Genomic DNA, 21,678 nt, shown 5'->3' on the forward strand with positions numbered 1-21,678 from the left:
CACACATACAGATATTTCATTTTTTTTACACAAGGAGCCAATTTGAGATTGCAGTAATCAATTTTCTCCAAAATTGAGACAGGATACGACTGAGCAGATAAAGGTTTGTTGAAGGAATGAGCAGTGGCAGCATTGCAGTGCTAGAATTTAAATGTAAAACCTTCTGGTCTATGGCCCAACCAATAACCACTTCCCCAGACTAAACTTGTCGTCTCCTGCTGAATTATTTCAAGATGCATTTCAGTGTTATTTTACACCAGATAAACATCTGAACTGCTATGCCATGCTTTCCAATTGGCAATGCAAGTAAGCATGCAGATACGTAATAAGAAAAACAATGCACTTGATTTCTTTGCTTTCTTGCCTTGATTATCTGTAAGTCTGTATCTGTCAGATGGTTGTACATTAATTGGGCATTACCACTATACACAGGATGATCATATTAGTTCATATTTACTCCTATAAAAGAGAAGCGGTTGTATCACACAGTGATGCTGTCCATATTGCATTAGAATAAAATCAGTCTTATTAGTGCAGTAATTACAGCAGAAGCATCATGGGCTCAATAGTTACATTTTCAAACTTTTTTTAATTCCCCCAGATGCTGCTGCCATGGCGATCCCTGTCTCAGCGTGTGACAGTGGGAAATCGTGCTGCCTCTTCAGTTCCTGTTGGTGCACTTGACTTTGTTCCATCCAGCAGCTCAGCTGACAGAGGCACCTTGGAGCAGCTCCAGACCTTTGTATCACAAGCCTCAAGGCTGTTTGTGTTAACCGGAGCCGGACTGTCAACCGAGTCAGGAATCCCTGACTATCGTTCAGAACGTGTGGGGCTGTACGCACGCACAAATCGCCGTCCAATGCAGCACATCGAGTTCATGCGCAGTTCCAAGGCTAGGCAGCGCTACTGGGCCCGCAATTATGTGGGCTGGCCGCTGTTTTCTTCCCACATGCCAAACTCAGCTCACTATGCCCTGAGGGACTGGGAGGAGAAGGGTAAAGTTCACTGGCTTGTCACTCAAAATGTGGATGCTTTACATTCAAAGGCAGGACACCAGAGTCTGACTGAGCTTCATGGCTGTTCTCACAGGTAATCTAGGTGGAAAGGTTCACTTCCTAGGACTTGAAAACATTTATTATTACAGTTCAATTGTAAAAAAAAAATGCAGAAAAACATGAAAATAATAAGTGTTTATTAGCAATATAGTGTTTTTACAGAAACAATTTCAAAGAAAATTATTTAGTATTTCTTCAGTTTGAAGAACCCTGAACCTAACCCAACCAAGCTTAATGTTGAAAACACTTTTATTTTATCTTTATTTTTAACGCAGTATGCTTATTTGTGTGTGTCAGGGTGGTATGTATGGGCTGTGGGCAGATGACTACACGCAAGGAGCTGCAGAAGTATTTTGCTGCACTAAACCCCAGCTGGGAGGCAAGCGCAGGCGAGGTGGCACCGGACGGAGATGTGTTTTTGGAGGATGAGCAGGTGCTGCAATTCAGGGTTCCCTCGTGCCGGTCCTGTGGTGGCATCCTAAAACCTGCTGTGACATTTTTTGGTGATTCAGTGGACCGGGCAGTTGTGCAGTTTGTGCACGACAGGTTGGCTGAGGCTGACGCTGTGCTTGTGGCTGGATCCTCACTGCAGGTGAGCACTGAGAGCGCTTTATTATCATACAGCTACAAGATACCATGAAGCATTAATGCTGTTATTCTTTTTTTTTATTAACAGAAAGGGAATTATTGATTTAGTATGAGGTATTGTTATCAGGACTGATATTGCCCTGAAGCACATTTCACAAGTTCGTCTGTAAACAGTGCAGAAACACTGCTGATTGATTGCAGCTCAGTTGACAGTAAAAATCTACAAGCCTTCAGTTTGCACGCATGAACTGGTTGCCCTCACTGACACTGCAAACTGTATCAGCAGTGTTTTGCATGCAATAAATATGGGAGATATTGAAATTTCTGTGTGGTAGAAAAACTAACAAAAAAAACACTATCATTTCTCCCAAGGTATTTGTTAAAAAGGTCTTTTAAAAACATGCCTTCCACAGGAGAAAAATTATAATTATGTAGGCATTAGTGTGAGAGATATTTAAATATAGCGTGTTTTAATGTGATCTCCTCAAATGCCTCATGTACACATCTGTATAACATGGCAAATATTACCTAATTTTAATGCTAGGATGTGGAGGGGAAGAATTGTATAAATGTGCAATGTGTAACACACCTAATGTAATATTTGCTGTGTTATACAGATGTGTATGTAATGCAGTTGAGGAGATCACATTAAAACATGCTATATTTGAATATTCTTATCTCTCACACTAATCTAATTTTAGTTTTCTACTGCAAACATCAACTACAATGTTGGCAAGTGCCAATGAAATAAGTGGGCACTTGCCAACATTGTAGTTGATGTTTGCACTAGAAAACTAAATTAGATTAAAACTAAATGAAACTATTTATTTGTATGCATTTTAAAAAGATTTTGCATATGTCTCTCTGACACCTTTCTACTAATAATGTTGTTATTTCCCCATGCCATTTGTTTCCTTTATATCGCTTATCGTTACATTATCTTCTCCAGTTTGTCTACTCCATATTGTGCCTCAGCTCATTAAGCTCATCAAAATTGCCATATTTACCATATAAGTCAAATGCATTCATTTACTTAATAATCATTTACAATAATTAGAAAATGTTTGCAATAGCAAAGTACAGATTCATGGTTGGTAGTATTTTCAAATTTAGCTCTACTGTTATTTCCAGGTGTATTCTGGGTACCGTTTCCTGTTAACAGCCCATGAGAGACGACTCCCAGTGGCCATCGTGAACATTGGCCCTACAAGGGCTGACCATCTTGCTGAGCTTAAAGTGAGTGCTCGATGTGGAGAAGTGCTCCCGATCCTCAATGCCAGCTGAGAGCAAGAACTCTTTTGGTGGTATTCAAACTCAGAATTCTTGTTCTTTAGTTTTACATGAACACTTCTGTAATAACTATTCAACTCTACCTCACTGTGCACTGATGAGAAGACACTACGAAACAGACTCGTCATTGCTTGCAATTAGTTATGTTATAATGATTTAGCTAATTTCCTTTAGTGCAACCTACATGAACGAGAAGAATGAAGGGGAAATTAAGAGGGTTTATGGTTTTTAGGTTGCAATACAGACCTCATAACACTTGATAAGTGTCACTCCTTTTTTTTTTTTTTTTTTTTTTTACTGTTCTATTACATGCAACTCAGGGTAACTCAAGTGAAAGTCAGACATATGTTTTGTTTTTAGGCTTTTATCTGTAATAATATGAATGGGAGTTTTTAAATTAGTTTGCTAGCTTCTAAATTGGACTAAACGATTGGTCACTGGATATAAGCTTTAATTTAGGGTAGTTCAAGCCCTATATATTACTTATGTAGCTACCTTTATATTGTAGCTAAATTTAATATATTTGCTTTAAATTCAAATAAAAAATACAAAAGGTTAAATGTTTGTGGTTGCACTGTCTCACATCTGAAAATCTGCTCATTATCTCATTATTGAGTAATACTCAATATTTAAGATATGTATGAATGCATTTAGACTTGTACCTCTGAACTTTAAAATGTGATTTGTAAATGGTTAACTGCTTTTCGATTTGTGTTTGGGTCACATTTGTCAAAACAAGGGGGGAAAATATTTACATTTAATTTTCTTTCTTTCCATTTCTGCAAAACTAACTAAAAATGGTTATGGGGAGAGTTAGATTTCATTAAATAAGTCTGAATAAACTTGAACCTGGTATACAGCAAAAATAAAACAGTTTATCTGGAATCATTTAATCACATGACCTACATGATGCCAACTGACTGACTAATTACATGACACATGTTGTGGCTGTTCCTGGTAGTTTATAATGTGCATGCACTTTTCATCTTTACCAGTCAATAGTTGACTAGACGGCTAGCTGACTTAGATAATAATAATAGAAAAATAGATTGACTGGTGTGATATTTCATTATATAAATTACTATGGATTTCACAGTGCTAAAATCCCAGTGTGTCAGCTTGTGTAAAAGTAAATTTAACAATTAACTAGTTGCTGTCTAACTTTGCTACTGCAAATTCTTGTGACATGGTATAATTACAGTTTGGGTTTTTGGTGATATAAAGCAATGCCAACATTGTTATCAAATACAAGTATGTAATCCCACTCATATCTGTAGTAAATACAGGCTAGTGGACTTTTATTTATTTTTTATTTCAGGATTTAAGAGGAAAGTATAAAGCCATGTGTTTTTTAACGTTTAAAAAGTCACAAATATAACGTTTTATTTTTATTTAATTGCCAAGTGAAGTATTTTGGACTTCTGGGAAACCAACCAGACCAATACCAATACCACCTCCAATGGTCATGAAAAATACACAAAAAATGGTATAAAGAAGTAAAACTGGGGCTGATTTGCTTCTAGCCCAGTTTGTAAACTCATACATTATTACTTGTGGTCTTTGGTGAACACACACAAAAAAAGAGGCTTTGAAACAATACAACCAAATAAAAGCATAAGCATTCACAGGGCTACAGAGGGCAACATGACAGTTTCCTTTGAAACACTGAGCTCAGTGAAAACTTTCTGTTCACCAAATTGGGTTCTCAGGCGCTCCATCCAGATTTCTATATAGATACCGACTTCTGCCTGCAACACTTCAGGGACACTGAATGAATAAAGACAACTGTTATGCAGCTTTGGATCACATAACGGCCAGCAAACCCAAACCTTATTTACAACCAGTGGGGTCATAGTCAGACAGTTCTCAACACTCTGCACTTGATCAAACCAATATGAAGCAGGATAACCCAGGAGAATCCCAAACAGTGTGCACAAGTTCCACTGGTCATAGAGCTCCTCTGTCACCACACTGACTGATGGATGTTTGTTGTCTTTGTCTGTAATAAAGTCCAGCATGTCTTTGACCATTCGCTTGGTGCTACTATCCATAACAATCAGACATGGCTGCTCCTTCCATGGACACACATCAACAATGAAGACATTGTTTTTCTTAAGCACTTCACTCAGATGTTCTTTCATTCGATTAGAGTTCACAACAAGACAATTTTCATTAATGGAGAGTATTTGGAGTGTCGTAGTCAGTTCTCCGGCCTCCTGAAGTGAACGGATGTATTGCTGGATCTGTTCTGCACACGCACCATTAAAATCATACAGAACGGCCGGTTTAAGGCCCAGATCAACAGCAATGATTTGCACAGCGATATCAAGACATAATGAATGAGGAATTTGTCTCTTCTTCTTTCCACAACAGAGAAACCTCTGGGCTGTTGAGATGAAAATGTCTGCTGAGGCCAGCATTTTCCTTTTTCTCCCTATGATCCAGGCTATAGACACAAAAAAGCTGAAAGACAAGGCAAAAATGGAAATAAGAGTGGTTTATATTTACTGTTTCATAGTCATAACCTGGTAGCAAGGTTTGCACAGTATAAACAATCACCTGGAGATTATATTCATCCATGCATAATATACTTTTGTTTGCACAGTTTTATTACTTTGTACTTTTCATTTGGTATAATCTAAATAAATATGATTTTGATACTGTGTTGAAAGTCTAGCAATTTGAAAAGCGAATTTTAGTTTTTAACTGATATATATATTTTATTATTCAAGCTGTTTACAGTGCTAAAAACTATGTAACATCAGGTCAACTAATTTGTCATGTGGATGAATGCCATTATTTCATTTCAAACTATTATGCATCATTCAAACATTCTGATCATTGACAAATTAATGTGCTGTAAAATAACATTTTTATGACATAATAAAAACATGAATAGTAAAATATGAAAAAAAAGGTGAAAAGCAGATGGCCTTTTTAAAAGTATGAATACATTAATAAATAAATGTATACATTTTCATTAACATTTATGAATTTTCCTGTCCTTGGTCATGGTTGCAAAGAATCTGGAGATTATTCCAGGAACACTGATAAGAATACACCCTAGACCAAAGGTACCTGAACTTTTTCCTATGAAGGGCCAAAAATCAAACTTATTTGAGGGACGTGGGCTGAAAATAAATGTTGGATTATATAATTTTTTAATTAAACATATTCAATTTTTACAATATTTTAAAATAAATTAATACATAAAGAACATTAGTCTGTAATATCTTTAACTAATGCAGTTTTACTTTCAAACTGTAGTTTAGTAAAACTTATATTATAATGAGAAACAATCCTGTTTATTCTACAATAAGTTTAAAGCCTAATACAGCTTTAGTCACTGATCTCTAATGAGAGACAAGCTGATCCGTATTTTTTATTTATTTATTTCCAAAGGTTTTTTCAATGGGTTTTCCTTTTTTCATAAATATAGCATGGTCAAATCAACTGCCACCATTTCCAACTTTGTCCAATGGGTCCTAGTTTGGGCATCTTTGCTCTAGACAGATGTCAATCACAGGGACAAACGCTCACTCACTCAATCTCTCTGACATTTAACTAACACACACATACAAACAGAACATGTCACTACATCTGGAATGGTTGTGCATGGTGCCATCAATAAACTGGTGTCCCATCCGGGGTTATTTCCTCCTCTGGCCCAGTGTTCCTACGAACAGGTTCTGAACTCATCTCCACTATGACCAGGATGAAGCAGTTAAGAGATAAACTTTAATAAAATTACTATCCAGAACTCAAACCAATGAACACTGTAAGTTTTGACATGAAAGACTTCTTTAATCTCACCTCCACTCTGTAGATCAGCAATACTACAGCTTTCCTACACCCAGTATAGTGCATTACATGCTTAAATGGGAGCCTTTTGTGATTCAGCCATATTTTACCACGCTTCCTATTGACGTTTGTTCAAAATAAAATGTAGGCCAAAATAAATTGATCGTGCGATTTGAAAATAGACACCCAATCCTATACCGAAATCTGTCTGCATTACTTATAAAAAATTATATGATTTTTTTAGTTTTTATGTTTCATTAACAACCTCTTAGTTTAGCTTGAAGCTTCTCATGACTTTTATGATGAAAGTTTTTCCATGACCAGGAAGTAAAGAGTATTTTCTACAGTGTATTGAGTTTGCCATCATGTGTGCTGTGTGATGAGAGATCTCTTTGCTTTCAGACAGTCGTTGTATGTCGTGATGTGTGGGAAAATAGTGTTGAACAGAGATTCGTGTTCTTCACGAGCGGCTTATTTAAGTGCAGTTTCTTGAGAGCTGAGAGGTGTTGGGAACCGAATCATGGGTTCGGAAGACGTACTCAGGAGTGCATCAACTCTTGCATCATACAACGTCCTGCTTCAGGTGTGATTTTGTCCTGATCCGAATGTTATCAGTGCCAGTAGACATTATTTAACACGAGTTTGTGCTTTGGGTTGATGTTATTCAGGTTTTGTTCCGGATGCTTACTTTCTTCCTGAACGCGTTCACATTGCGCTTCGTATCCAAGGAGTTGATAGGCGTGGTAAATGTCAGGTATGGTATGGTGTTGTATGTTCACGGTTTTTCTGGTTGTCTGTGTTTGATGTGAATGCTTACAACCGTGTTGGTGTTGCAGGTTGACGCTGCTCTACACCACATTGGTGTTTCTGTCCAGAGAGGCGTTCCGGAGGGCGTGCCTAAGCGAAGAAGGGGCGGGGCGTAATTGGAGACAGGTCATCAACCTGCTGTGGCTTACGTAAGCAAATCCTCTGTCCTCAACATCCATTGTCTCTGTCCAGTTACTTAGAAATCATTCGTTATCCTGATCAGGGTGACGGTCAGTCCAGAAACAATAACAGGGACAGTTGTAAATGGTGGTGGTCAAGTCAAGAAGTTTTATTGTCATTCCAACCATATATAGCTGACGCAGTACACGGTGAACTGAGACGTTTCTCAAGAACCCTGGTGCTACGTAAAACAACATAGAGCTACATCACACAACATATATCTACATACAGAACACGGAGTTGAAGACTAAAGTAAGTTGTCCTAGCCACATAAAATGCAGTGTGCAACCTAGTGCAGTTAGCGCAGGAAAAAAAGACAGTGCAAACAGACAATACAAAAACGTACAGAATAGTGCAGATACAGGACAGATACACAAAATAGGACTGACCAGTATACCTTCTGTATAATGTTATACAATACAATATGCAAAAAAAGAGAACTGTAAACAAGTGTACTGGTAAACATATACACAAAATCTTGTGCAAAACAGCAACAACAGCAATCAAGTGGGTGTGTGGAAACAGTATGTAAAAATTCATAATATACAATGAGTGATGCTATAGACATGTTTGTGTATGAATTTTTATAGAATATTTAAGTGTGTTTGAGTTCAAATTTGTAACAGTTCAGTAGCACACATTTAAATGAAAGAGTGAGTAAGTAAGGATGTGAGGTGGGAATACACCCTGACAGCGACACCGCTGCCTCAGGGCACTATGCACAGTGGCAATACACATTCACAGACCCGGCAATTTAAAGTACTCAGTCTGATATGAAAAACCTGATATGTTTTTGGGATGAAGGAAACCCAAAAACCTCAGGGAGAACATGTGAATCTGACCCTCTCGCCCTTTTTGCTCGTCAGGTTGCCACTCGGCTTTCTCTGGGGTGTGTTACTGGTATGTGTGTGGCTGTGGTTACTCCAAGCTCCAGACCCTCAGACTATCCCACATTATGGACCTGCTGTTGGAATCTTCTGCATGGCTGCTCTAACCGAACTGCTTGCTGAGCCTCTGTGGGTTCTTGCTCATGCTCATATGCTTGTTCGCTTAAAGGTAAATAGGGAAGCATTTTTAAAAGTAAGTGTATTGTTTGTATTGCTCTAATTGAAGCCTCAATTGTGTCCATGTTTGTGTTCTGATTAGGTGATTGCAGAAAGTCTAGCAATAATTGCTAAGTGTCTAGTCACCGTCGTCATGGTGGTCTCTGCTCCTCATTGGGGTCTCTATATATTCTCTGCTGCCCAGGTAAGAGTATACGAGAGTAAGGGATAATTCACAGCTAGGTGAAGAATCACTTGACACAAAATGTATTCATTTAATGCCCACCTTGCTGTGCATTATTCTGCTCATACCATGGCCATTTTCCAGTACTGACAAGTTTAAGATCTTGTTAATGATGCAACGCAAAACTGACAGAATGCATAAAAAGAACGGTTAAAGTTTGTAACTTATTTCATATACAGATCTAGAGTGGAGACATGCACTCCTGCGGGTCTCGGGACGCAAACAAGAGAGACAATATGCAATTGGTGAATGCGGGTGTGGGCGGTAAATACTCATGTGTGCGGGTTGTGGGAGAATAAAATCATTTGCGGGACTTCCGCAAAATGTTTTTTAAAATATATTTAAAAAAATAGATTACTAAAAACAAATAACCAGTTATATATCTACTGCACTAAAGCAACAATTGCAACTATAATAAAATAAAAAGATTTACAGGCACAAGGTCGGAAGCGAACTCTCGCGTGGTTCATGTGCGGTAGCTACTAGACCTACTAGAGGCCCAATGTCTGAAGTGCAAGACAGAGGAGACTCTCTGAGTGCTACAGATATTACTTCATTATTAAAGAAAGGAACATACAACACAACAAACCCTTGGCATGTTTTTTTATTTTTTTATTTATAAGATATCGTTTCAGTTAATGTTCTGAAAAGCTCACTGTTCATGTTCATCATTTGCACAAAAAAGTCCAAATAAAACGTTTGTTTGTTTATTTTCCATTTCTTTTTATTCATATTCAAAAGGGAAGCAAGTGAAACTAAAAAAACAAAAGCAGAGTAGCAGGAAGAAGCAGCCAGTGCAAAATAGCATATATTTTTGTGGGACCTATCCCGTGCATTTCTTCTTATTTGGAGTTCTGTCCACAGTAAAAAAAACACATTTAGAGATAAAGAAGTGCATGGAGATTATACTTATTGCACTAGAAAGTGTGTGTGTGTGTTTGTGTGTGTTTTCTAGCTAGCTGCCTCTTCATCCTTTGTAAATCTTTCCTTTGTGTGTTTGTTTTTAGTGTGTGTATGCTGGGTTCTTGTGTCTATGCTACGTTGTCTATTTCGTCCATTTCCTTGGTTCTGAGGAAGCAGAGAAGGTGGTCTTTCCACTGCATCGTATCTCAGAGCTGCTGCCCACCAGAATAAACGGACAGGTACCTTTTATTTTTCCGAGCTGTGAAATAAGCCTAAATCAACTTAGATGGAAAATATGGTTTTAATTTATATTTAAGAGAAATGCTTTTTCTTAATAGAAGATAATTCACTTGATCCAGAGATAAAGTATTTAATTTAAATATACGTCATGTGACATTTTAAAAATACAACTATGCTAAATGTTCTCATTTCCTGTGTAGCCTCTGATAAATTGGAAGCTTGCCACTTTGACTTGGAGTTTCTTCAAACAATCTTTCCTCAAACAGATTCTCACAGAAGGTTTTCTAAACAAACACACCATCCATATTCTACCTGATTGTTTTGTGTCATTCTGAACGAGTTGTGATCACATTAATTTTGCAGGCGAGCGTTATGTAATGACCTTTCTGAATGTTCTCAACTTTGGAGACCAGGGTAAATGCATTATTCAAACACACAAAAAAACCCCACCCTTTTTTGGGGGTATACTGTTTGACACTCGTCTTTATAACTGTTTGTTTTTTTTTGTTTTTTTAAGGGGTGTATGATATAGTAAATAACCTTGGCTCGATGGTGGCTCGCTTTCTTTTCCTGCCTATTGAAGAGAGTTTCTATGTATTCTTTGCCAAGGTGTTAGAGCGCGGACGAGCCGTACGGCACCAGAAACAAGTCAGTACCTTCCACCTGCCCTTTGTCTGTTAATCACACAAGCAAAAGCTTGGAGGTTTGATGAATGATTTGTGGTCTGCAGGAGGAGGTCACGATTGCAGCTAATGTACTGGAAAGTTTGCTGAAGCTGGTTCTTCTGATTGGCCTGATTATCACTGCATTTGGTTACTCTTACTCTTACCTGGCCCTCGATATGTACGGAGGGGAACTTTTGAGCAGCGGGACAGGTAAAGCTTACATAAACTATTGTAGAAAACCATTAATATTCTATAAATGTTTGTGGCATAATTGAATGATCATGTATTTAGTCATTCTGTTTTGAAAGCTATTGAAATGCATATGCATATTTATTATCTAATTAAATGTATAATGTTGTGTGGGTGTTTCAGGTCCATCCCTTCTGCGCTGTTACAGTTTTTATGTACTACTTTTAGCCATTAATGGTGTAACAGAGTGTTTTGTTTTTGCTGCCATGAGTAAGGAGGAGGTAGACAGGTCAGTTTGTATTCACTCACACACATAATTTAAATATATTGCATGCAAGTACAATAAATATTATGTTCTATCTATCATATAATTTAGTTAAAATTGTTTGTAGCTATTTTTTAATAAAAGATTTATTGGTGGAATTATGCAGGTATAACGTGGTTATGCTGGGACTATCTGCCTCCTTCCTGCTGCTTTCCTATTGGCTGACTTGGCTGTTTGGGGGCGTCGGTTTCATCCTGGCGAACTGCTGCAACATGGCTTTGCGAATAATCCATAGCCTTATTTATATACGCCACTACTTTCAGCACAGTGACCACACCCCCCTGTCAGGACTCCACCCACATCCGGCAGTAATTATTACCCTAGCACTAAGTTTCATCCTGACAGCCTTCTCAGAGGTAATGCTAACAATAAATAAATTATATTCAGTACAAAAACTGTATCGCAGGATTATTATATTTCTTTGTTCTGTGTATTTCAGCATATGCTGTGTTGTGACGGAGGCTGGTTGCTGAGGCTGGCGCATATCTCCATTGGAGCAGTTTGTTTACTGGTTGCGGTCATTGTGGTGTTTCTTACAGAAACAAGACTTGTTCAGTTCATTAGAACTCAGCTACTACCGAAATACAACAAAAAACGCACATGACCTTAACGTCAATCAAACAATCAATAATCAGTCTGGTGTTGGACCATGTGTTGGCTTGTTAAATGTAGGTGTTTCTCAGACATTAAGAATTCTTTTAACTTCGGGTTGGTCACCGTGTTTGCAAACTTTATATTGTTTTATAATGGAAGTAATGATACGGGGTATTATGAATGAAATATAAGTAATAAAAAAAATCAGTTTCCTGTTGCAAAGCAATTTTTAAAATGTGATTCTACAAAATGTTATACAATTTTGGGTTTACAGACAATACACAAACATCTAAGAAATGTATTATGTCTGTTCCAATGATGGGAACACGGGGATAAACACAGTCTAGCCTGACACTGTTTTATAAATGGACAAAGTTGCAGTTGTTGGTTTTTTTTTTTTTTTTATGAGAAAATATTTTGCATCTTTTAATATTCAATTATTTGCTTTTATCATTATAATTGTCAAAATTATTTGACAATACCTGCAATACCATATTTATTATATGCAAATCATATGTGAGGTAATTACAAATAATGAATGATCTCACTTCAAATTAGTTTTGCATTTTGTAATTTTTAGAACTCTGTGATGCAAATTGTGATGGAAAAACTGATAAATCATTGACAAGGCCATCTGTTAGAATGACCGTTCTTGGAAGTCGCTTTCAAAGAAAATGGAGCTGAGACAATATTTGGGCCAAATAAGGGACAACAGATTGAAGTTATGAATCTATCCATTAATGAAATGATAAAACTATTACATAGTGCGAATGCCAGATTTCAAGTGTCTTGAGCATTAAAATAATCACACTTTTAAAATGTACTTCAATAAAAACATGGGCTGCACTATTCAATAATTATTACTGCGAGCATATTGTGAAAAAATATAAGAAATAATTTAATTGTCTTGTCATTGTGATGATTAACCACATTGTATTACACCTTTGTGCATTCAGACTTCTCTGTTGTAATGCGTTGAGCTCACGGACTAATGATAGTGATGAGAAGCAGATGAGGATGAGCGAATGACAGCAGCTGTTAGATATAACATCTTTTAAAAAGTTAGCTTTGCTTAAGTACACAGTATGTCATTTCAGAGGAATGAGGGAGGGAGTTTATGTTCTGACCTAACAAGATAACAAATTAAAAACATGCAACATTTAAACTGTGTGTGTGTGTGTGTGCATGCATGCTTGCGTATACACACACACACACACACACACACACACACACACACACACACACACACACACACACACACACACACACACACAGTTTAATCAAAAGAGCCAGAAGCAATGCTTTATAAAATACCTAAAGCCCAAACTATTTACTTTTCACAATTGTTTGAGCTGGTTAAAATGTAAAGCCATCATATACTATGAAAACTGAGGGAAAAGAGAGAGGAGGGAGGAGTAAAGGACTGACTCATGCTTTGGCCAGCACAATTACGGTCCACTGGGGATGTGTTTAAAGAAAGGAAGGAAACCTCACTTTCAAGAGAGGACTCCAAGCAAAGCTACAGTAACAGTTTGGATTTGAGCACCAGCTGAAAGATCCTGAACATGTCCCAGGTTTGTGGAGAAGCTCTTCTGTAATCTGTAGATTCCTAGAGATTGAACATCAGGAGCAGTCGAAGTTTATCGCTGTATTTCTTTTTTTTTCTTTCTTACAGCTACATGAGGATGGAGAGCAGGAAAAACTAAAGAGGCCAGAGGTGAGAAATGAGGACCTGATTGAAGCCAGAGATAAGTTGGCGTCTGGGACCGCGATGAAGAGTAAGACTTTTGAAGTGATGGAGGAATGTGGTGAGTGGAGTGATGACCCTGTCAGTAAAGTAAAACAGGCTCTGTGTGTTGCACCAAAGAGAATAATAAGAACAGAAGTGCTTGCTTGATGGGATGTAAAATATGTCTGTATGCTTGCCATGGGTTTGCTGTGGTTTCCACTCCATATAAAGTAGCAGAGGGTTTCAAACCCAGGGCACACAAACACACAATTACTCCCTGTGGAGAGACAAAACTGTTTATGCGGAAGTCTCTAGCCGCTCCGTGAACATGGGTTAGTACATTGCTGGATTATGTATTTATAGGGTAATTAGTGCAGTTAAACATTATAGCATAAGTTTTTAATTTTCTGTAATCTTTCTGAACTTTATAACAATTTAGCTAATTTAGAACTTGTGGAATGTTAATATTAAATTCCTCTCTCCATTATAAGATATTAACTTATGTTAATCTCTCGTCATGCAGAACGTGTGGGAAAAGCTGCTCCATCTGTGTTCAGCACTGTTCGATCAGGAGGAGAGACTGTCTTCAACAAAACATGGAAAAAGTAACAAGGAACAATTCTTTTGATTTTCCAATTTTCCAAAATTTGTAACCGTTGAAATAAAAGGATCGATTAAAAAAAATTCCAGAGATTTTCTCTGAATTGTATACGTGTGTGATTTCAGGCACTTTTTTTTTTTACAGATCCTGGTGTTTTACCTACATTTACGGCATTTAAAGGACGCCTTTGTCCAGAGCGACGTACAACAGTGCTTTGTGTCTCTACAAGAAATTAATATAAACTGGTACGATATATTAAAAGCTTAATAGAAATCAGACTATAACTCTTTGATTTTTACAAAGCAAACTTGGAAAGTGCTAATTTAAGTGTTTCAGGAAGAGGTACAGTAGGTCTTCAACCATCGCTTGAACATAGCCAGGGACTCCTGGCTATGAAATTTAGCATAACCTGTTTTGTATTCTGTTTTTTTGGACTGTTCTAAATACATGTTTTTCATACATTGTAAGTGAATACTGAGCCAGAAAGTGTAGCACCAGATTTGAGACAAACTATAAGAAACATTACTTATTGCAATTTTTTTTATTTATTTTTCTTGGAAAATTAGAACATTAACAGTTTGTAAAAAAAAAAAAAAAAAAAAAAAAAAAAACGACCAAAAACAAACAAACAAGAAAAAAAATTCTGGCAATCCCAGCAAAACGATCAGCAATAAACTATTAACAGACTGGTTGGGTAAAGAAAAACTCCTTCAAAGAAATGCTTACTAAACAATTTCTCATGCATGATCATTTTTAAGATGCACGGTAGATGTTGTGGCTTTACTCTCTTGCACATCATTTAGCCTGAAGAGTTTAAATGCTGACCTGTATGATGGGAGCAGAAAACAACTGAGTGCTGAATGAGAGCGAGTTACTTCATGAACTTGGTGTGTTGGTCCTGAAGAATCTTTGCCGAAGACTTGGCGTCGTAGAACAGCTCGTTAATTTCTTCCACTTGTTCACTTTCTACAACTTCTTTCCCTTGAACACGGGCCAGCTGTCTGGCAGGTGTTAAGAGCTGCATAGCATACCTGCCCCCCCCCCCACACAAATAATTCAGTGCTTTAAGTACATTCTAAACAACTTAAGAGGACATATAAATCAGAAATGTGTGCGCTTCATGATACAGGTGTGAATAAATGCTATAAATGTACTATGTTTTCTAAACTTCTAAAATAAATCCTATTCATTAATATACAACTTATTTTCTGTAACTGATGATTAGTTAATACCTTAAATGCAGTCAAAATATTAGTCTGAAAAGAAAGAAAAAAAAGTCTTGTAAAATGTAACATCATTTATACTGGAAGTATTACCTGAGGGTGGTCTTAGTACCGATCTCTCCCAGGTGAGTTAAAGCCTCCTCGCTGATGTTTATGCCTTCAGTCTGAGCCCGTATCTTAATAATCTGAACAAACAAACAGGGAAATTAGCACAAACACTTTGTTCTCTGAACTTTGCTCTCGTCTCTTTTCCTTTCCTGACATTCACCTGTTTAATTTCTTGTGGCGTATACAGCATAGTTCTGATGATCATAACTCGATCCAGCAGATCAGGAGGTATTCCATGAGGAGAGATAATGTCCTCTGTCCCTCTAAAATAAAACCAAACAAACAAAATATTATGTAGTGAGGAAGTACTGCCTGCTATCAAGTACCTTTAAAATACTTCAGCTCAAGCAGTCCTACCTGATAAGACAGTTTCCTCTGTTGGAAGCAAACACTACGATTGGGGAGATTGAGCTTTCCAGAGCTCGGTGCAGGTAAGTGAAACACTCGATATCCAGCATGTGAACTTCATCAATGAACAGAACTCCAGGCACGAGTTCCGCCACCCCTTGATCTATGTACTTGTTTACCACCTTGTTAATTTCCCCTCTTAGCTTATCTGTAAAGAACGTTATTAGCATATGTGATCAAAATATGAAAACCAAAAAAATGGAATACATCTGTAAGTAAATAACAGGTTATAAGGCATGTATATCTCAATGTGTACACATGTCTTTACCTGTAATCTCAGTCTTCCTGGGTTTCATTAGCTGACCCATCATAGAAAGAATGTCCTGACCTCCCTAAAGCACAAAGTCACAAAGAACATGGGCATGTGCGAGACTGTGCCTGGTGTCAAACTTTGCAAAGAGCATTATTGAAAATATTCAAGACTTCTCACACATCTTCACATGCAGCACTGTTATCAACCAGATCAACACACTATTACATTACATTCACATATAGGAAAATTACATTTAAGAGCACACACCAAACCTATAAATATTTATTACTTTCTCTATCACAGAATTTAGATAAATATACAAACCCGATTCCAAAAAAGTTGGGACACTGTACAAATTGTGAATAAAAACAAAATGCAATGATGTGAAAGTTTTAACTTTCAATATTTTATTCAGAATACCACATAGATGACATATCAACTGTTAAAACTGAGAAAATGGATCATTTTAAGGGAAAAAAAGGGAATTTTAAATTTCATGGCATCAACGCATCTCAAAAAAGTTGGGACAAGGCCATGTTTACCACTGTGTGGCATCCCCTCTTCTTTTGATAACAGTCTGCAAACATCTAGAGACTGAGGAGACAAGTTGCTCAAGTTTAAGAATAGGAATATTGTCCCATTCTTGTCTAATACAGACTTCTAGTTCATGTATTAGACATGTATCGTGTGATTTCCATTACAGTAGCATTCCTGTATGTGATGCAGTGCCGTCTAAGGGCCCGAAGATCACGGGCATCCAGTATGGTTTTCTGGCCTTGACCCCCACGCACAGAGATTGTTCCAGATTCTCTGAATCTTTGGATGATATTATGCAATGTAGATGATAACTTCAAACTCTTTGAAATTTTTCTCTGAGAAACTCCTTTCTTATATTGCTCCACTATTTTTTGCCACAGCTTTGGGGGAATTGGTGATCCTCCGCCCATCTTGACTTCTGAGAGACACTGCCACACTGAGAGGCTCTTTTTATACCCAATCATGTTGCCAGTTGACCTAATAAGTTGCAAATTGGTCCTCCAGCTTTTCCTTATATGTACATTTAACTTTTCCGGCCTCTTATTTCTACCTGTCCCAACTTTTTTGGAATGTGTAGCTCTCATGAAATCCAAAATGAGCCAATTTTTAACATGACATTTCAAAATATCTCACTTTCAACATTTGATATGTTATCAATATTCTATTGTGAATAAAATATAAGTTTATGAGATTTGTAAATTATTGCATTCCTTTTTTATTCACAATTTGTACAGTGTCCCAACTTTTTTGGAATCGGGTTTGTAGTATCTTAGTGTTAAAAACACAATCCCCAGTGTTTAAAAAGTTTATTATAAGTTAACTAATAATACCTCATTATTTATATTACTATTTGTGTGTGTGTGTGTGTGTGTGTGTGTGTGTGTGTGTGTGTGTGTGTGTGTATACCTGAGGACGTGCATTAGCCACATCCAGGTCGTGTAGCGTAACATCTTGAATAATCTCTTTCTTCTTGTGCACATCTCCTTTAGGCAGTGGAACATATTCTTCTGCCTCCAAATCAAACTCCGTTGCAAAGGTGTCACAGCGCCCTTGTCTCTGTGGACCAATCACAGCGCAGGGTGATTACAGAAAAAACAATTTCACCTCCAAACATGATGAAGGGATCATGCACTCAAATTATGCACAAGGATCTTCTCTGTGTTTAGCAAAAACAGCAATGCTTGTGTGTTGTCCTTACCTTTACAGCTCCACTGTTTGCTTCAATGTAGATGACATCACCAACCTCCACCCTCTCCTTCTGCAGGCTCTCGTAGATACTGGGATCCAGCTGTTTCACACACAACCAAACATGTCAAGACATCTGACATTTAACTAACTTCCATTACCACATGGTTATTTATCAATGTATTTACTGATACACACCTTCAGCTGTTTGGTGCCTTTTGCTGTCTTTAGGCCGATTATGACATGACTGACAGTTTTGCCATAACCACCCATTGGATTCTCCGTCTCACACAGGGTCAGCTCGGTCACCTCACCTTCATACACTTCCTTAGTCTCCTTAATTCTCAGCCCTACATTCATCAAATGTAAAACTCATTCTTTAACTGGTATAAAGAAACCAGTGGCAATAGAGCATGATGCTATAATTTACAATAGAAAGGAACAAAATAATTTTTATATTATTTCACATGAATTGAAAAAAATAACTTGTTTAAAATGCAGGTTTAAATTTCTTGCTCCTTTTAATATTACATTTGGGTTTTTATGTAATAAAGTGAACCCCGATAATTTGCGGTGTGGAGAATTTTAAATATTATTGTGGGTTGAGTTTCACATGGATGGAAAAGCGCTTAACTGGTTTTTTGGAAGTTTTTTGCAAATGAACTGTATTTGAATAGAGTTTTCAAGAAAGTCATGGAGCAGAATTTTAGCTTTGGGTGAAATTGTTCATCCCCTCCCCCACAAAATAAAGTAATAAGATAAAAGTAGAAATGGGTTCATGTTTGCAGCAGCAGTCTGTAGGTTAGCACAATAGGTTTACATGTTATCACAAGCTAGCCTTTAGTATCATCAGGTATCTGTGAACGCGCGAGTATTCAAGTAAGTAAGAAATAAAAAGTGCAAATGTCTGTACAAAATCTCAGAGTGCAATAACAGACTTCCCACATGCTATAGATCTGCTTTATGGTTTAGCTGCAGTACAGCATTATGTCTATTATATGTACTAAGTCTCATTAAGAGGACATCACTACACATATTCCAAATTTATTCAATTTTTCTTCCAACATCTTCCCCATGCTTTCAAGAAGCACACAATTGTCTAATATGTGGTCAGTTGTACTGTAGATTAACTACAGTAGAACCCTCATGCTTATCCATGCTAGTGAATGAATGTGTAGACTCACCAATAGCTCTCCTAAAGTTCTCCATCAGCACCTCTGTCTTCTTGATCTCAGAAGAATACACTTCACTACCCACAATTGGGCAGAATGGCACCTTGTTCCCCAACTCCTGTGCCATGGCCAATGCTAAAGCAGTCTGTTTAGCAACAAAATAGCAGTTTAACATACACACCATAACTCCACACCATACAGTATTATGCCCTCACAAAAGCTTTCTAATGACTTAGACATTAAAAGATTTTAGTGCAACGACAAGTGGGCTTTTATCGTCAATCCAACTATATACAGTACAGCCCACAGTGAAACAAAACAGCATTTCCCCCAAAACCAATGTGCTACACAAAACAACCCAAACTAATTAACAAAAAAATCCCAGAATAAGTCAAGTCAGCTTTAATGGCATTCTAACCGTATACAGTTACACAAAACTAACAGACACTATACACAGTGCACATGTGCGGCACAAGACAGTGAGACACAGTGACACTTGAGGACCGACCTGGACAGTAGACTTGTGATGGTGCAAATGATTTGTCCATATAATAATAAATACTGTACTGAATACTTTAGCAGCATTTTGTACAAAAAGTTAATGATTTTGTTCTTTTATATGTATGAGAGTCCAGTATCTTGTTTTATGTAAAGACAGGAAAAAAAAATACCACCTTTCCAGTTCCAGGTGGTCCTGCCAGTAAGATAGCTCGGCCTGCCATCTTCTTCAAACGAATCAGCTCTACAATGATCCCACAGGCCTGGAAGAGCATTTTGTACAAGTTATTAGAAAGAAACTTTGTCTTAAATTAAGAAGTATGGTTTCTGCTGTGGTTTTATTTCAGTTATTGATTCATTCACACTCAAACATCTATACTGAACTTCTTATTTAACCCATCAAGAGCTACATCAGGTGTCAGAGAGGAAACATTGAAAGCGTCAAAACAATTCTACTGCTATTCCTCATTGGTCGCTCTTCTTTCCTGTCTGTATAACGTGTCCTAACTCTTAAACATTTCATTTACAGTTACAATACAACTAATGTCTTAATTACGATAAAAATGTCAAAACCGGAACATTTGTTAAAATAACTTGACTTGTGTTTGTTGGTGTTTTAGTTCGGCCATCTTTCCATCCACCCACATCCATTCATTCACTCATTCGTTAATCAGACAGACTGAAAAGCTTTAGATAAACTTGGCTAGTTAGCAATGCTAGCTACCTCTCTGGCGCTCTCCTGGCCCACAAGGCCGGACGCGGTCTGCTTAGCATAGCCGGCTTCGTCTAGCCCGAGACCTTTCACGTGGCTGTGAGACGCAACGCGCTGAGTCTTCGTCGTGCTTTTCACCTCCTCGATATTCATGGCTTCACCTGTAATACAAAATCCTTTACTCAAGCGTGTAAATCTGCGTTCAGCTCCAACGTGCTTTCGCCGCTTAAAATCGGCGCGACTACAAACAAACAGGGAAACTCGTCTCCATGCGGGTTACCAAGGAGATTTCCGGAAAGGACGCCTCAGTTAACGGAAGCCATGTAGCAGTTGGCCAAAAGTCTCATCACGTGCTTGTTGATTGGCTAATATCGGTGTCTATCACAAAGAAAGCTATATTGACAGATTACAACGACTTTTTTAAACGTATCTATGTACTTTATTTATTCATTAATTGGAGTTAAGCACAACAACTACCATAACATTTTCCACGTAAGCTATTAAACTCTATGCACACGATATATATATATATATATATATATATATATATATATATATATATATATATATATATATATATATATATATATATATATAACATTAAATATTGTTTCTTAACTTATAATCCGTTTTAAAAAATTAACAAACAAGCAAGTTATCTAGACACTCTAAATAAGTATTATTTATTTATGTTTATGAGTGGTTAAATGTTAAACATAATTGAAAATGCACTGAGGTTTTACATTTTTACATTTCTTTTTTTATATATATATATATACACCGGAAACGCCGTTTCCATGCGTCTTTACGTCTACCGTAAGTGCACGATTAGACGCGCAAACAAAAAGCGCGGCTGGCTTGACCGTGTATTTTCAAACTGCGGCTCCCTTAACCGGAGTTAAAATGAGTTGAAATTTTATAGAGTAGTAGACAGACACTAAATAAGAATTATTCTCTGTTAACAGAAGCCATGTAGCTATTAGCCAAAAGTCTCCTCACGTACTTGTTGATTGGCTAATATTGGTGACATATATTAAATGTATCTATGAACTGTATTTATTTATTTATTTATTTATTTATTTATTTATTAGTTATGTACAACAACTACCAAAACATTTTCCACATTAAACTGTATGCACACGATATTCTTATTTTTTTTTACAAACATATAAATAAACTATTGTTTCTTAATTTATAATCCGTTTAAAAACAAACAAGCAAGTTATTAATCTAAACAGCTAATATTTATTGACTTTTAGTTTTAACCTGCGATGTTGCACGACAAAACCAAACATTTCAATCTAATGTATTAGGAACTTGAATACGCT

At 37.1% G+C, this 21,678-nt stretch overlaps 4 protein-coding genes and 1 long non-coding RNA gene across 12 annotated transcripts; 3 read left to right on the forward strand and 2 right to left on the reverse strand.

Moving 5' to 3' along the window:
- The first annotated feature begins 444 nt into the window (after positions 1-444).
- sirt4 (sirtuin 4) lies at positions 445-3,804 on the forward strand. Its single transcript, XM_083521496.1, has 3 exons — positions 445-1,089; positions 1,353-1,647; positions 2,775-3,804. The coding sequence occupies exons 1-3, from the start codon at positions 602-604 to the stop codon at positions 2,925-2,927; spliced, it is 936 nt and encodes a 311-aa protein (XP_083377622.1). The 5' UTR covers positions 445-601; the 3' UTR covers positions 2,928-3,804.
- A 422-nt stretch (positions 3,805-4,226) lies between these two features.
- On the reverse strand, positions 4,227-6,908 carry cUnh1orf74 (chromosome Un C1orf74 homolog). Of its 4 annotated transcripts, none has more exons than XM_083521547.1 (2): positions 6,747-6,908; positions 4,227-5,379 (listed from the first exon to the last, which is right to left on the reverse strand). In XM_083521547.1, the coding sequence occupies exon 2, from the start codon at positions 5,351-5,353 to the stop codon at positions 4,556-4,558; it is 798 nt and encodes a 265-aa protein (XP_083377673.1). In that variant the 5' UTR covers positions 5,354-5,379; positions 6,747-6,908; the 3' UTR covers positions 4,227-4,555. The 4 variants fall into 4 exon arrangements, 3 of the variants coding, with proteins under 3 accessions (XP_083377673.1, XP_083377671.1, XP_083377672.1); XM_083521545.1 differs by having other exon boundaries at positions 4,227-5,396; XM_083521546.1 differs by lacking the exon at positions 6,747-6,908 and adding an exon at positions 6,492-6,506 and having other exon boundaries at positions 4,227-5,396.
- A 134-nt stretch (positions 6,909-7,042) lies between these two features.
- Positions 7,043-14,361, forward strand: LOC310714938 (man(5)GlcNAc(2)-PP-dolichol translocation protein RFT1-like). Of its 3 annotated transcripts, XM_083521032.1 has the most exons (14): positions 7,066-7,317; positions 7,403-7,488; positions 7,571-7,690; positions 8,588-8,777; positions 8,868-8,969; positions 10,016-10,150; positions 10,352-10,430; positions 10,515-10,565; positions 10,669-10,799; positions 10,882-11,026; positions 11,189-11,294; positions 11,437-11,686; positions 13,600-13,732; positions 14,177-14,361. In XM_083521032.1, the coding sequence occupies exons 1-14, from the start codon at positions 7,255-7,257 to the stop codon at positions 14,260-14,262; spliced, it is 1,677 nt and encodes a 558-aa protein (XP_083377158.1). In that variant the 5' UTR covers positions 7,066-7,254; the 3' UTR covers positions 14,263-14,361. The 3 variants fall into 3 exon arrangements, with proteins under 3 accessions (XP_083377156.1, XP_083377158.1, XP_083377157.1); XM_083521030.1 differs by lacking the exons at positions 13,600-13,732; positions 14,177-14,361 and adding an exon at positions 11,770-12,848 and having other exon boundaries at positions 7,043-7,317; XM_083521031.1 differs by lacking the exons at positions 7,066-7,317; positions 7,403-7,488; positions 7,571-7,690; ... (7 more) ...; positions 11,189-11,294; positions 11,437-11,686 and adding an exon at positions 13,226-13,498.
- On the forward strand, positions 8,976-9,777 carry LOC310715342. The gene is made up of 2 exons (XR_014530302.1): positions 8,976-9,469; positions 9,533-9,777. It is a non-coding gene; the product is annotated as an uncharacterized lncRNA (long non-coding RNA).
- Positions 14,362-14,780: 419 nt separating the features above from the next.
- Positions 14,781-21,656, reverse strand: ruvbl1 (RuvB-like AAA ATPase 1). 3 transcript variants are annotated; one of them, XM_083521191.1, is made up of 12 exons: positions 21,617-21,656; positions 20,363-20,511; positions 19,815-19,901; positions 19,153-19,285; positions 18,167-18,318; positions 17,982-18,071; positions 17,690-17,839; positions 16,262-16,325; positions 15,943-16,141; positions 15,746-15,848; positions 15,571-15,662; positions 14,781-15,285 (listed from the first exon to the last, which is right to left on the reverse strand). In XM_083521191.1, the coding sequence occupies exons 2-12, from the start codon at positions 20,501-20,503 to the stop codon at positions 15,126-15,128; spliced, it is 1,371 nt and encodes a 456-aa protein (XP_083377317.1). In that variant the 5' UTR covers positions 20,504-20,511; positions 21,617-21,656; the 3' UTR covers positions 14,781-15,125. The 3 variants fall into 3 exon arrangements, with proteins under 3 accessions (XP_083377317.1, XP_083377316.1, XP_083377318.1); XM_083521190.1 differs by lacking the exon at positions 21,617-21,656 and adding an exon at positions 20,631-20,695; XM_083521192.1 differs by lacking the exon at positions 21,617-21,656 and adding an exon at positions 20,604-20,644.
- Positions 21,657-21,678: the final 22 nt, after the last annotated feature.

The sequence above is a fragment of the Silurus aristotelis genome, assembly GCF_946808225.1.
Source record: "Silurus aristotelis genome assembly, chromosome: 2".
In the NCBI taxonomy this organism is placed as follows: Eukaryota; Metazoa; Chordata; class Actinopteri; order Siluriformes; family Siluridae; genus Silurus; species Silurus aristotelis.

Coding starts and splice junctions, on each gene's coding strand:
- sirt4 (XM_083521496.1), top strand. CDS start 602: ATGCTGCTGCCATGGCGATCCCTGTCTCAGCGTGTGACAGTGGGAAAT. Junction 1,090..1,352: donor CTTCATGGCTGTTCTCACAG/GTAATCTAGGTG, acceptor TGTGTGTGTCAG/GGTGGTATGTATGGGCTGTG. Junction 1,648..2,774: donor TGGCTGGATCCTCACTGCAG/GTGAGCACTGAG, acceptor TGTTATTTCCAG/GTGTATTCTGGGTACCGTTT.
- cUnh1orf74 (XM_083521547.1), bottom strand. CDS start 5,353: ATGCTGGCCTCAGCAGACATTTTCATCTCAACAGCCCAGAGGTTTCTC.
- LOC310714938 (XM_083521032.1), top strand. CDS start 7,255: ATGGGTTCGGAAGACGTACTCAGGAGTGCATCAACTCTTGCATCATAC. Junction 7,489..7,570: donor ATAGGCGTGGTAAATGTCAG/GTATGGTATGGT, acceptor TTGGTGTTGCAG/GTTGACGCTGCTCTACACCA. Junction 7,691..8,587: donor ATCAACCTGCTGTGGCTTAC/GTAAGCAAATCC, acceptor TTTGCTCGTCAG/GTTGCCACTCGGCTTTCTCT.
- ruvbl1 (XM_083521191.1), bottom strand. CDS start 20,503: ATGAATATCGAGGAGGTGAAAAGCACGACGAAGACTCAGCGCGTTGCG. Junction 16,326..17,689: donor TGGCTAATGCACGTCCTCAG/GTATACACACAC, acceptor TTTGTGCTTTAG/GGAGGTCAGGACATTCTTTC. Junction 15,849..15,942: donor AGAGGAAACTGTCTTATCAG/GTAGGACTGCTT, acceptor GTTTTATTTTAG/AGGGACAGAGGACATTATCT.